The 15,715-nt window shown below is 35.4% G+C and overlaps 1 protein-coding gene across 3 annotated transcripts in view; it reads left to right on the top strand.

Moving 5' to 3' along the window:
• EAF2 (ELL associated factor 2) overlaps window positions 1-15,715 on the top strand; it is a 60,334-nt gene that overhangs the window by 35,843 nt on the left and 8,776 nt on the right. Inside the window, exons 5-6 of one of the 3 annotated variants that reach the window (XM_011971591.1) lie at window positions 10,399-10,650; window positions 10,851-11,025. In XM_011971591.1, coding sequence (XP_011826981.1) covers window positions 10,399-10,650; window positions 10,851-10,906 — 308 coding nt within the window. In that variant the 3' untranslated portion in view covers window positions 10,907-11,025. Of the gene's footprint in view, window positions 1-10,398; window positions 10,655-10,850; window positions 11,026-15,715 lie in introns of those variants that run through there. The other 2 variants (XM_011971592.1, XM_011971593.1) reach the window with 2 other exon arrangements.

Raw genomic sequence — 15,715 nt, 5'->3', positions numbered from 1 at the left:
ATCTTTGTGGTGTTCTCTGTATTTCCTGAATTTGGATGTTGGCCTTCCTTGCTAGGTTGGGAAAGTTCTCTTGGATAATATCCTGAAGAGTGTTTTCCAACTTGGTTCCGTTTTTCCCATTACTTTTAGGTACACCAATCAGACGTAGATTTGGTCTTTTCACGTAGTCCCATATTTCTTGGAGGCTTTGTTCATTTCTTTTTACACTTTTTTCTTTAAACATCTCACTTCATTTCATTCATTTGATCTTCAATCACCGATACCCTTTCTTCTACTTGATCTGATTGGCTACTGAAGCTTGTGGAAGTGTCATGTATTTCTCACGCCATGGTTTTTAGCTCCATCAGGTCATTTAAGGTCTTCTCTATGCTGTTTTTTCTAGTTAGTCATTCATCTAATCTTTTTTCAAGGTTTTTAGCTTCTTTGCAATGGATTTGAACATCCTCCTTTAGCTTGGAGAAGTTTGTTATTACTGATCGTCTGAAGCCTTCTTCTCTGAACTCATCAAAGTCATTCTCTGTCCAGCTTTGTTCCATTGCTGATGAGGAGCTGCATTCCTTTGGAGGAGAAGAGGCACTCTGATTTTTAGAATTTTCAGCTTTTCTGCTCTGCTTTCTCCCCATCTTTGTGGTTTTATCTACCTTTGGTCTTTGACAATGGTGACATACAGATGGGGTTTTGGTGTGGATGTCCTTTCTGTTTGTTAGTTTTCCTTCTAACAGTCAGGACCCTCAGCTGCAGATCTGTTGGAGTTTGCTGGAGGTCCACTCCAGACCCTGTTTGCCTGGGTATCACCAGCGGAGGCTGCAGAACAGCAAATATTGCAGAAGGGCAAATATTGCTGCCTGATCCTTCCTCTGGAAGCTTTGTCTCAGAGGGGCACCTGGCTGTATGAGGTGTCAGTCGGCCCCTACTGGGTGGTGTCTCCCAGTTAGGCTACTCAGGGGTCAGGGACCAACTTTAGGCAGTCTGTCCGTTCTCAGATCTCAAACTCTATGCTGGGAGAACCAATACTCTCTTTAAAGCTGTCAGACAGAGACATTTAAGTCTGCAGAAGTTTCTACTGACTTTCGTTCAGCTATGTCCTGCCCCCAGAGGTGGAGTCTACAGAGGCAGGCAGGCCTCCTTGAACTGCGGTGGGCTCCACCCGGTTCAAGCCTCCAGGCCACTTTGTTTACCTATTCAAGCCTCAGCAATGGCAGATACCCCTCCCCCAGCCTCACTGCTGCCTTGCAGTTTGATCTCAGACTGCTGTGCTAGCAGTGAGCGAGGCTCCGTGGGTGTAGGACCCTCCAAACCATGTGTGGGATATAATCTCCTGGTATATCATTTGCTAAGACCATTGGAAAAGCGCAGTATTGGGGTAGGAGTGTCTCGATTTTCCAGGTACTGTCTGTCACGGCTTCCCTTTGCTAGGAAAGGGAATTCGCCAACCCCTTGCACTTCCTGGGTGAGGCGATGCCCTGCCCTGCTTCGACTCACACTCTGTGGGCTGCAACCACTGTCCAACAAGCCCCAGTGAGATGAACCCAGTACCTCAGCTGGAAATGCAGAAATCACCCATCTTCTGCATGGCTCACACTGGGAGCTGTAGACTGGAACTGTTCCTATTCAACCATCTTGGAACCTCCCCTTGTATCATTTTAAATTACTATTCAGGGTAAAAAAAAAAATGACTCTTTAGAAATATATAACTGGAGTTTTCTTCTTTTTGGCATTTGTGATGACTCAAATTCAATTCTTCACAGCATCTTCCTATCAAAATGTTTATGTATGGCCAGGTCGTACATATTTAAGATGTCACCAATTCCATAGGGAAATGAGGAAATATAGTAAGCAGAATAAGCAAGCACCTTTTTCTGAATTGCTGCTTACTTCTCAGAAGGGAGGTATTTTTAGGGAAGTACATACAGTCCTTTTGTAAGTAAGAAAACTTAAATCTCCATTTTTTTTTCTAGCTGCAATGTGGGTTATCGATGTAGTAATTGTGGCTGCAGTGAGACCCTGGTCACTAAAGTATATTTGCTTCTACACTTTGCCTTCTTAAAATTTGCACATAGCCATCCAATTTCATTGTTCTCTTCTAAGCCCAGTAGAGTATTCATTTTCTAATTGATTAGTAGCTCCTATACAAACAATAAAAAAGACAAGTCTAGAACCCTTGGTGGTACAAGCGGTCTTGAATTTTATTTTTTTTACATCATACTTGCTTCCAAATGGATTTGAATTATGATATCTTCATATACATGAATACAATAAAATATTAGTACAGAAAATCAAGATATTGAAGCAAATTTGCTGATCATTAACACATTAAATTGCCAGGTGTGGTGGTGTACACCTATAATCCCAGCACTTTGGGAGGACAAGGCAGGTGGATCACTTTAGCTCAGGAGTTTGAAACCAGCCTGGGCAACATGGTAAAACCCCATCTCTACAAAAAAATACAAAATTAACTGGGTGTGGTGGTGTATGCCTGTAGTTCCAGCTACTTGGGAGGCTAAGCTGGGAGGATCACTTGAGCTTGGGGAGGCCAAGCCTGCAGTGAATAGTGATTGTGCCACTGCACTCCAACCTGGGTGACAGAGTGAGACTGTGTCTCAAAAAATGAAATAATAATAAAAATAATAATAATTTAGCTCTGAGCTTCTAACCATCAAGAAAAAAAGGGAGACACAAGCAGCATATGTTGTATTATCGGATAGGTTACAAAGAATCAGACTTTTTCCTGTTACTAAATTCTGAAAGGAATTCATCATATGGAACGTTTTTCTAGGGAGCATTAAACTTTATATAGTGTTCTCAATGGTAATTTTACAGTAAAAGTAGAAGTTCTTCCATGTGACAGTTTTTTAATAGAGGCCTTAATAAAAGTATTGTATCGAAGCATAACTCAGGGAAAAGAAAGTTGTAGAGGACGCAAGGCACAGTGGCTCATGCCTATAATTCCACCACTTTAGGGGCCCAAGGTGGGAGGAGCATTTGAGTCCAGGAGTTCGAGAACAGCATAGGCAGCATGGTGAAACCTCATCTCAATTAAAAAATTATAAAAATTAAAAATTAAAAAAAAGAAAGTTGCAGAGGATAAGTTAATATCTCCAACCATAAAGCTTTCTATTTCTAACTTAGTATGAGAATGGAACTTCATTTACCTTGAGATATTTGTATAACATGTTCCTTAGATTGCATTCTATAAAATATTTTCTTGACCCTACTGTGCCACTGACTACTGTTAAAATGGTTGAATCATCTTTTCAAGTTTATGTCTGGCAGTTATATTAGTATTTTTGTAGCTTAAATTTTACATTTACATCTTCGAGCTATCTAGAATTGAGTTTGAGATAAGATAGAGGCTAGGTGCAGTGGCTCACGCCTGTAATCCCAGCACTTTTGGGAAGCTGAGGTGGAGGATCGTTTGAGGCCAGGAGTTTAAGATAGCAAGATCCCATCTCTACAAAAAAAAAATATATTTTTTTTTAAAAAAAGAAATAAGATGGATCTAAAATTCTACTCCCCATACCCAGAGACAACTCACAGCTGGAAGTACCAGCAAACAGGATGATACCACAGTGAGTGATTGCAGTCCTCAAAGTGTTCTCTCTTTATGCCTGGCCTGAGACTCCCCTCCTCCATCAGAGACCCTCTATGGCTAGAAGGTCCCTGCAGGTAGAATTCTATTGTAATAAGCATTCAGCCTGGGAAGACTGTTTATACTATCTCCTAGACCTGCCTCCCTGCCCTATTAACCTAAGATTCTTCTCTCTCATCTAAAGACATCTTGAGACTGGATCATACCAATAAATGGGATCCTGCCACAACAAACACTTTGCTAGGAAGCACTTTCCTTTCCTCCACCCCTCCAAGCAGGGGAGCCAATCACAAAAAAAAAAAAAAAAAAAAAAAAAAAATTGCCAGGCTCAGAAAGCACTCTTTATCCCAGGCAAGAGACTCCATTTCTCCACCTATACGCACCATATCTCCTTGCCTGGTGAAGTCCCTTCTTTTCGTCACATAGCACCAGCAGAGATCATCAGGGACCCCAGCTGCTGGAGATTTAGTTAAGAAGACCAAGATAATACTGCAAAAACTCTGGAAACAAGATTTTCATTTAAACCACAGCCCACAACAGTAGGCAAGAATATGCACGCTAAACCTCAACTGGGTGATTGCCTACTAAAATTAAAAATGTGAATAAGATATAGATCTCCCCTAGCATAAAAACCAAGATATCCAAGATACAATAGAAAATTACCTGTCATGGCCAGGTACAGTGGCTCACATCTGTAATCCCAGCACTTTGGGAGGCCAAGGTGAGCAGATCACTTGAGGTCAGGAGTTTGAGATCAGCCTGGCCAATGTGGTGAAACCCTGTCTCTACTAAACCCTGTCTCTACCCTGTCTCTACAAAAATTAGCTGGGTGTGGTGGTGCACACCTATAATTCCAGCTACTTGGGAGACTGAGGCAGGAGAATTGCTTGAACCCAGGAGGTAGAAGTTGCAGTGAGCCAAGATCGTGTCACTGCACTCCAGACTGGGCGACAGAGCAAAACTCTGTCAAAAAGAAAGAGAGAGAGAGAGAGAGAGAGAGAGAAAAGAAAATTACCTGTCATAACATAATTTGTGATTCAGGAGAATCACTTGAATGAGAAAAGACAACTGATACCAACATCAAGACGAATCAAATGTTAGAATTATCTGACAATGATCTTTAAATGACTATCACGAATATGGTTCAGTTGTACATTCCCTTGAAACAAATGAAAAAAATAAGAAATAGAAAATCACATTAAAGAAATAGAAGTTTTACGTAAGAATCAAATGGAAATTATAGAACTGACAAATACAATAACAACAAAAATACTCACTGGATGGGCTCAGTGCTAGGGAGTGGATAGAATCAGTTTACTTGTGGATGTATAGAATCCACTCAACCTGAAAATAGAAAATAGACTGAAACAAGATGAGTATATCCCCAAGAATCTGTGGAAGAACGACAAAATATCCAATATTTGTGTCATTGGAGTCTCAAAGAAGAGGAAGAGCAGGGTTAAAAGAGTATTTAAAGAAATATGTGCAAAAACTTCCCAAGTTTTATGAAAGATATAAACCCACAGATGTAAAAACCTGAACAAACCCCAAATAGGATAAACCTAAAGAAATTGATGCCAAGGTACATCATAATGAAACATCTGAAAACTAAAGGCAAAGAGAAAAGGGTTGAAAGCAAGAAAGAAATGACATATTACCTATGAAAGAATACCATTCAGTTAACATCAGATTTCTCATCTGAAGTCATGGAGCCCAGAAGGAAGTGGCATAATATTTTTCAAGTGCTGAAAGAAAAAAAACATGTTAAGTGTAAATTCTGTATCTACCAAAATGCTTCTTCAGTAACGAGGGGTAAATAGCCTGCTTCAGAAAGGAAAACTGAAATAATTTGTTCCTAGGAAACTATCCTTAAATATTGGCTATATAAAGTCATTCAGACAGAAGAGAAACGTTAAATGGAGGAATCTTAAGAGTATCAGAAAGACAGAAACAACAACAGAAAGAGCAAACATATCAATAAGTACAATTGATTATAGTATTCCTCACGGCTTTTCTAAATTGTATGTGATGACTGAAACAAACGTAGTAATACCTTCTGATACCCAAAATAATGATATTTCAAAGTGGACCTACATGGATATGAGGTTTACTTAGAATGGGAATGCATTGACAAATCAGGTATGTATATTGAAAAACCCAAACCAACTACTAAGAAAAATATACAAAATGACACCTTTTAAAACTTTGTAAATTAATTGAGATGGCATTCTAAAATGGTTCAAGTAACCCACAGAAAGGCAAGACAAGAGAAATGAAATACAGAGGAAGCAAACAGAAAACAAATAACAAATTGACACACTTAAGCCCTAACATATATCAATAATTACTTTAAATATATATCGTCTAAATAAGCCAATTAAAATGCAGATATTGGCAGACTGTATAAAAAGCACACTCAACTATATGCTGTTTATAAGAAACTAATGAAATATGTAGCTTGAAAGTAACAGTATAGAAAATATATGCCATTTAAACATTAATGTTAAAAAGCACAAACATGTGGCTATATTAATATCAGATAAAGGTGACTTAAGAGCAAAATAGGCCGGGCGCAGTGGCTCACACCTGTAATCCCAGCACTTTGGAAGGCCGAGGCAGGCAGATCACTTGAGGTCAGGAGTTCGTGACCAGCCTGGCCAACATGGTGAAACCCCATCCCTATTAAAAATACAAAAATTAGCTGGGCGTGGTGGCACACACCTTAATCCCAGCTACTCAGGAAGCCGAGGCAGGAGAATCGCTTGAACCTGGGAGGAGGAGGTTGCCGTGAGCCAAGATTGCACCACTGCACTGCAGCCTGCGTGACAGAGTGAGACTCCGTCTCAAAAAAAAAGAGCAAAATAAATTACTACAAAGAAGTACATTAATAATGATTAAAGTATTAATTTACTAGGAAGACATCAATGTGTATACATCTAACAACTGAACTGAACTGAGAAAAACATGAAGCAAAAACTGAGAGAACTGAAAAGAGAAATCTGTAAATCCACAATTATGCCTGGGTATTTCAACACTCTGCTCTCAGCAACTAATAGAACTACTAGACAGAAAATCAACACAGATATAGGAAATCTGAGTAACACGATCAACCAACAGGATGTAACTGACAGATACATAACATGCCACACAACAGCAGAATACACATTTTGTTTCAAGTGCCCATGGAATATTTACTAAGATAGACCATATCCTGAGCCATAAAACAAATCTCAATAGATTTATAGAAACTGAAATCATACAGAGTATGTATCTGACCATAATGGATTCAAACTAAAAATCAGTAACAGACAACAGGAAGAATCTCTAAACACTTGAAAATTAAACAACACATTCCTAAAGGATCCATGGGTTAAAGAAGAATCATCAAAGGAAATTAAAAATACATGCAACTAAATGTATTAAGTTAACATAGCATGCCAAAATATGTGTAATGAACTAAAGAAGTTCTGAGAGGGAAATTTATGGCACTAAATGCTTACATTAGAAGTGAGGAAAGTTATCATATTAATTAATTTAAGTCCCTTTTTTAGGAAAGTAGAAAAAGAAAAACAGATTAAACCCAAAGCAAGCAAAAAGAGACAAATAATGAAAATAAGAAGTGATATCAAGGAAACTGAAAACAATAGAGAAAATTAATGAAACAAAAAGGCAGTCATCAGAGAATACTGCTGATAAACTTCTAGTAAGATTGATAAAAATGAAAAGACAGAAGGCACAAATTACTAATATCAGGAATGTAAAGTGCAACTTCTATCTATAATCAGGAAAGTAATGAATTTACTACAGATCCAGCAGCCATTAAAAGTATTATAAAGAAATGGTAGGCTGGGTGTGGTGGTTCATGCCAGTAATCCCAACACTTTCGGAGGCCAAAGCAAGAGGATTGCTTGAGCCTAAGAGTTTGAGACCAGCCTAGGCAATATAGTGAGACTCTGTCTCTACAAAAAAAAAACTTTTTTAGATTAGTCAGGCGGTCAGGCATGGTGATGTGCACCTGAGTAGTCCCAGCTACTCGGGAGGCTGAGGTGAGAGGATTGCTTGAGTCCAAGAGGTTGAGCGGCAGTGAGCCATAGTTGTGCCACTGCACTCCAGCCTGGGTGACAGAGCAAGACCCTATCTAAAAAGAAAAGAAAAGAAACATTATAGCTTTGTGCTCATAAATTTGACAATTTAGAGGAAATGGACTAGTTCCTCAAAAGCTAAAAACTACAAAACTCAACTAAGGTGAAGTAAGCAACTTGAATAGTTCTATCAACATTGAATAAATTAAATTAGTAATTAAAAAGCACCCCCAAAAGAAATAGCCAGACCCAGAAGCCTACCAAACATTTAAAGAGAATTAACACCGACATTACACAATCTCTTCTGGAAAAAGGAAAAGGAAGGAATATTTCTAAGCTCATTTATGAGGCCAGTATTACCCCCAATACCCAAACCAGATAAAGACAGTACAAGAAAAGGAAAACTATGAACCAATATCTCATATGAACTTAAACTCAAAAATTATCAATGAAATATTAGTAAATTGAATCCAACATTGTAAAACGATAATTATACAACATGAACAAGATAACATTCCTATTCTCACATTATACTTAGGAGTATGGATGAGGGTGAGAGGGAGGGTGGGGAAGATACAAGCAGTAAACAAATAAGTATTCAACTGAATTTCAGAAATAAGTGTCTTGAAGAGAATTAAACTAGGCAATGGGGGTTGCAGAATGGAGAGGAAGGAACCTTTTGAGAAGGTTACACTTAAACTGATTCAAGAAGGAGCCAGCCTTTCAGAGATCTAGAATCTTCTCAAGAGACACCATTAATGAAAGGAAAAGCCTAGCTACAGACTTGGGGGAACCTGGAAGAAATATTCACAAATGCATATGTGTGACAAAGGGCTCATAGCCAGAAGAATTAGCTATAAAGAACTCTTACTAATCAGTAAGCAAAAGACAGACAAACATAAAAATGGACAAAAGATTTGAACAGGCTTTTCACAAAAGATGATATTCAAATGGCCAGTAAGCATATAAAAAACACGGCTTCATATTATCACATCAAATAAATGAAAATTAAAACTACAAGAAGTTACCATTGTACACCCATCAGACTCACTATACCAAGTGTGTGTGTGCCCTAGTGAGGGAAGATATGAAGCATCTGTGACTCATACCTTGCTGGTTGGAGTGTAAAACCAGTTTGAAAACTGGGAGTTTTTAATGAAATTAAACCTATGCCTATTGTGACTTAGCAATTTCTCTCTAACTTTCTACCTAAGAGAAGTATGTATATAAGTTCAAAAAGACTTATAGAGGAATTTTCATAACAATTATATTCATAATATCCAAAACTGAAAACAACGCAAATATTCATAAATGGAAAATGGGTAACCAACTTGTGGTATATTTATATCATATCATATCATATCATATCATATCATATCATATCATATCATATCATAGCAGTAGAGAAGAATAGTCTACAGATTAATTCAGTAACATGAATAAATATAAAAACATTATGTTGAAAGAAGGCAGACCAAAAAGTACATGCTGAGTGAATCCATTTGTATGAAGTTCAAGAATAGACAAAAATCTTTGGTAATAGAAGTCAAAATGGTGATTAGTGACTGGAAAAGAGCATAGGAGAATATTCATGGGGATGCAAATATTCTATATCTTGATCTCAGTGGTAGATATACAGGTTTTATATATGCTAAAATGTATCTAGCTGTACATTTTACTTTATGGAAATTATGTATTAAACAAACAAACAAAAGATCTGAGTGAAGAATATACCAGGCAGAGGAAACAGCTAGTACAAAGAACATAGCCTGGAAATGGGTTTAATGTGGTCAACTAATAGAAAGCCAGTGTGTCTATAATAGGGAGAATGAGGGAGTGGGCTAAAAATTACCAGTTAACTTAATGTAGCAGTGTACTAAGATGATAACAAATGGCAATGTGTTAACTGAGCATATTATTGACTTAGAATTTTTTGGTTTAAAAAATTTTGTTCAACTATTTGACATTTGTATCATATAGGAAAATATTGACTTGAAAGTCAGTAGACTTGCCTCTACCCATATATAACTGACAACTTTTGACCTTTCTGGATCTTCATTCCCTCATTTATAAAATTATGAAGTTGTTCTAAATGGTGGCTGAAGACCTTCCCAACTATGATTTTTTTGTGTGTCTAGAACTTGAAAAACACTAAACAAAAGAAGACATCATTATTATTCTTTTTATCTATGGAAATATGTATAGCCAAAGTTATAATGGGAACTGGCTTTTCAAAAATACTTAGAATATTTTAAATCCCTATTAAGGGAGCAGGGGGGAAACCTATAGATGCTTCATCAAAATGTTGTCTAGGAAAACCAGGAAAAGAATGAAGTTCATCTGTTACATTATCACATTACATTATATGTATTTAAAGGAATAAAAAATAATCAGAAGACAGTTTCTGCCAAAATAGATTTTAATTTTCATAGTTTTTCACAGTATTTACTTCATATTTGAGTCACCTGTATATTTAAGTACAATGGTTTAAATAAATGTGGAGTTTAGATTTAGACCTTGTCTATCCCTTTTAGTTTCTGTAATCCAATCATTGAAGTATGGCTTGGTGGTAGAATAGTTTTGTGTTTTAATAAAATGCTTTAAGTTCTGTAAATATATGTTTGATTTTAGTTTCAACAGTTTCTTAAAAACTAATACATTCAATTTTTATTATATTTATTTAGCATTTTTTATTTAACCTATCTATTCATTTCTTCTTATTTTCAGAACTGAAGGCAGAAGCTAGTCTAATGGACCAGATGAGTAGTTGTGATAGTTCATCAGATTCCAAAAGTTCATCATCTTCAAGTAGTGAGGATAGTTCTAGTGACTCAGAAGATGAAGACTGCAAATCTTCTGCTTCTGATACAGGGAATTGTGTCTCGGGACATCCTACCATGGCACAATACAGGATTCCTGATATAGATGCCAGTCATAATAGATTTCAAGACAACAGTGACCTTCTGATGAATACTTTAAGTAAGTATACATAAACACAGGCAACTGGAAAAGTAAGAATTTATAGTGGACCCATATTGATTGTCACCTAAAATTTGGATAAAGAAAAAGATTCCTATTTTTTGCATTTGATACTATTAACAATTACATTTTTATTGAATTATGGTTTTATTTTGAATCTGTAACATAATGCCTTCTTGGTTTTTCTCCCATCTCTCTAGATAATCTTTCCTTTCATTCCTTTTCAAGTTTATATGATCTTCTGCTCAGTCATTAAAGTTGGAGTTTTGCGAGGCTTACTTTTGGGTTCTTTTTTTCTTTTCATTCTACAATTTTTCCCTAGATAATCTCCTCCATGTTTCTGTTGCAGTCAGTACTTATGTGTAGATAACTTGCAAATTTATATCTCTGATTCAAACCTCTAGGCTTTAGACACGTGTTTAACATCATCCCCCATCATCTCATCGCCTTCAATTTACTTTGTCCAAAACCAACTCATAATCAATCTTTGGCTCACTGTGTTACCTCTTAGTGAAGGTAGCATACATCTAATTATGCAAATCATAAGTATAATTATTTTCAATGGCTGAGTTTCTTCCTCTTTACAGTGTAGCCACTCGTTCATCAAGTCCTGTTTGTTTTGCCTCCTCTATATTTCTCAAAGTCATCTGCTTCTCTGCATCTCCGCCACTATCACAGTAGTTCAACCTATTATTTCTTGCCTTATCTACTACAATGACCTAACTGGTTCACGCCTTTATCTAGTCAAGCCCATTTTTGATCCATTATGTACATTGTAGCCATATTGATTTTTTTCACAATTCAAATACAGTTTGTCATCTCTTCTGCTTTATACTTTTTAGTAGCTTGTAATTTCTTTTAATATAGAAGCAAAACACCTTAACATAATGGTCTTGATTTTTCTTTTCTAACAACACGTGCTTTCTTTTTGCCACTATACTCAAATACTTTCACTCACATCAGGACCCTTATACATGCTGTCCATTCAGCCAGAAACACTTCCTTCTTTTCATGTGATTTTTTCTCCTTTAGATTATAGTTCAAAGTTACTTTCTCTAGGAAGTCTTTTTCACCTTTCTGACAAGGTCCTATCTTTTATAGACTTTTAGAATATCAGATATGTCTTCTTTATATCGATTGTTTGACAGTAGTAAATTTACATTAATTAGTGTGATTTGCTCTCTTTCTCTAGAGTATAATGTTCCATGAGAACAAGGACCTTGTTTGTTTTTGCTTATCATTGAATTCTAGCACTTAGCACATGGTACTTGACACATAATAGATGCTCAGTAAATACTTTTAAATAAAGGCATGCAGGTTGGTATTACCTGGGGAGAATGGAATTTTCTGTATATTTAAAATTAATCCCACTATGTTTATTAATAATGAAAAAAGTAAGCAGCCAGAAAGACTGATTAGCTTTAGCCTAATGATAGAACTAAAGAAGGGAGAAGCCAAGACTGAGAGGCAGATAATTGGTAAAACTATGGGTTAACTAGGGACCAGCAAAGATATTTTGAATTTCCAGTTATTTAGTGTTATTCTTGACTTGGGAAGTAATATTGGAATATTTGATTTTTTGAATGGCCAAGGGAACATGGAGAAAACTCAGCTTGGTGGTACTAAATGAGAATCTGAGTAAAAGCTAGAAAAAAATTTCCAGAAATTAATAAGTTCTATAGTAAATTGAGCACATGTCTAGGAATCAGCATATCTGTATTATATTCCTGACTTCCTTATCACTTATTAGTTATGTAACTAATAACACTACACTTAACTTTCTTGTAGCTTCAATTTCCTCATTGAAAGTGGAGGTCACATTGCCTTGTAGAACTTTGAAGGGGTTCAGGATATTTTATATTTTAGAATTTCTTTTTATATCTAGAATAGTTTTCTGGTAAAACATGGCACAGTGAATTTATGTTTTTAAAACCCCTTCTCTGCCAAACAAATAGGAACAATGGGTAAAGTATTAAAAGGTAAAACCCAGACATGGCCAGAATCAAATAATATAAGATAAACATCTCTAAAGAGAAGAACTGGAATATACACACAAAACAGTGGGCTTAGTGGAGCTGAAGCCATTGGATCTGAGTTCAAAAGAAGGTGATATTGGTAAGGATCTTGGTACTTTCAGGGAAAGGTATAATAACATAATCAGAACTTTTAGGGAAACTTTTAGGGAAATAATCAGAACTTTCAGGGAAAGGTATAATAATATAATCAGAACTTTTAGGGAAAGTTTTAGGGAAATAATCAGAACTTTCAGGGAAAGGTATAATAATATAATCAGAACTTTTAATAGTTTAAAACTATTAAAACTTTTAAACTATTAAAGTTCTGATTCAGTGAACCTGAGTCATACTTTCTATTTGATGCTAGAGAACGTGTGTTGTTGGGGGTTAGTAGGGGAAGGGAGAGAGGGTTGATAGAGGTAAGGATAAATAATAAAAGAAGTTTGGAAGAAATAACCAGTTAATAAAAGAGATCGGAAGAAATAGACATTTACATATTGACTGAGGCTACTGTGTTTTAGAAGGTGTGGGCATAGGGTCTGTAGAACCTTGATATCCATTGACTCCTTGAAGGGATCTAGTATATTTACAATATACCCAGGGGATAACAACCTCCAAATGTGATTATGAAACCTGTTTCTGGTAATGGATCTCAGAGGACTAGGTAGAGGGAACTACAAAACCCTGTCAGAGTGGTGTGAGGATAGAGAAAAACAGAAATTTTCCACTCAAAATGAGCAATCGTAATTCTAAAACAGAAGAAAAAAGTCTAATGCCAAGAAAGTCAGCCAACAAAATTAATAGTTAGGGCAGGGATTCTTTCCAAATGAAAATCTTTTTACAGAGCAATTAAGACAAAGACATTTAAATAGGTATGCTAAAAGCATTCAAAGAGATAAATGAAGATACAGCTTTTAAAAGAATTATAAAACAAAGCCAGGAAGAAATGAAACAAATCTAATAGATTATAAAAAAGAATAAATTAGACTGGTCATTGAAATTTTTTAAAAAACCAGTAAATGAGAAAAACTGTAGACTGGACACAGTTGAAGAATAAATTTGTGAAATAGAAAATAATATTGAGGAACTATCCCAAAACACAATATAAGAGAGACAGAAAAATAAAATGGGAGACCAACTTAGAGATAGAAAAGATTGAGAAGAGTAAACATTACGCAATAGAAAGTCCAAGAAAGAATGGAGGAGATAGTATAAAAACTTAATCCTGAGAATTTTCCAGAATTGAAGAAACCCATGAATTTTTACTTCAGCTAATAAGCAGGATAAATAAAAATAAATCTGGACCTCAAAACATGATCGTGAAACTACAGAACATCAAGGATGAAATAACCTTAAAAGCTACAGAGAAGACAACCTACAAAAGAAGAATAGGCTGACAGCAGACACTCTTAGCTAGATAGGTAAGCCAAAAGGTAGTGGGGGAAATATCTTTCAAGTGTTGAAGGACAATAATTCTAGCTAGAATTTTATACCCAAACACAATGTCATTCAAGAGTAAAATAATTTTCAGGCACATGAAAACAGTTTATTGTTTGTAGAATTTAGCAAATGTATTATTAACAGACATATATATGTTTTATATATATATATTTTGGCAGAAAGAAAAGTGAAAACAGAAGGAAAGTGTGGAATATGAGAAACAGTAGTGAGCAAAGAAATAGATGAAATGTCAGGAAATCTGATTAACCTTTGACTATAAAGATAACAAGTCTGTTTTAGATGTTTGTACATTTGGAAGTTTTTTTTTGAAGATTAAAGCTAAAACTCTAGACAATAGTTGTTGAGAGAGTATCCAATCAGTAGTTTAAGTAAGCTAAGATCCATGTCATGTTAGGAAGATAGAAACACTGAATTTGACTTTATTAGATAAATGTGTAGTTAGTTACGTATCCTAAAATGTTAAGGTTACCGTTTAATTAATAAATACAATCTATAGTTCCCACATCATCAGTGGAAAAACCAGGGAACATAGAAAACTTTATGTAGTAGAAAGCAGAGAAGAAGAAGTGAAAGAAAGTGATTGATCAACCCAAAACAGAAAATATGAAGTAGAAATAAATCTCAATCTATCAGTAATAACAAAAGCAAAGCATTTTATCCACCTAATAAGAAACAGATTATCAGATTAGATTTTTTTAAAACGCCATATGCTGATTATAACAAGTTTTCTAAAAACCATATGGAAAATAAAGAGATAGAAAAAAAGATGCTAGCTAAGTAGTAATTATAACAAAAATCTGGATCATCAATATCAGAAATAATAGACTTTAAGGCAAAATGTACTCCTAGAGGATAAAGGGGCTTGATAAACTACGAGAAAAGGTTCAGTTCACCTGGAAGATAAACAATTCTGAATTCGTATGCATGTAATAACATATCTTCACTATGTGTGTGTGTGTGTGTTTGTGTGTGTGTGTATATATAAAACATAACAGAAGTAGTAGAAATTGACAAGTCTATTTGAGTGGGAGATTTTATTAATCTGTAATCAAGCAGAACAAATTTAGTAAGAGCATGAAATCTGTAAATACATAATAGACATACCTGCTCTAATAGTGAATACATAGAATCCTACAATCCAAAAATGCAAAGCGAGTGGTCATATTTAAGATGCATATGAAACATTTACAGAAATTTACATCTTACTAGGACAAAGACAATAACAGATTACAAAGAATTCATTTTTTAATGAACATATTATGATTATAATATGATGAAAATATAAATAAATAAAAATTAATTTAAAATAAGTTTAGAAATTTCAAAGCACAGGCCTAATAACTTACATGTTAAAAGGCAACTATAATGAAATTACAAAATATGTGTAATTGAACAATATTTTAAAATTGAATACTGTTATGAAGATAAAAAATCATAAATAATAAATATCACAGCAGTTTTGGTACTTCCAAGGAAATGTTTTAAAGGATAATAGGAAATTTAATTAATTAATTAACTTTATTTTAGAGATGGAGTCTCGCTTTGTTGCTCAGGCTGCAGTGTAGTGGCCATTCACAGGTGCAAACACG

The sequence above is a fragment of the Mandrillus leucophaeus genome, unplaced genomic scaffold (assembly GCF_000951045.1).
Source record: "Mandrillus leucophaeus isolate KB7577 unplaced genomic scaffold, Mleu.le_1.0 Scaffold123, whole genome shotgun sequence".
In the NCBI taxonomy this organism is placed as follows: domain Eukaryota; kingdom Metazoa; phylum Chordata; class Mammalia; order Primates; family Cercopithecidae; genus Mandrillus; species Mandrillus leucophaeus.
This window is presented reverse-complemented; position numbering and strand designations above follow the sequence as displayed.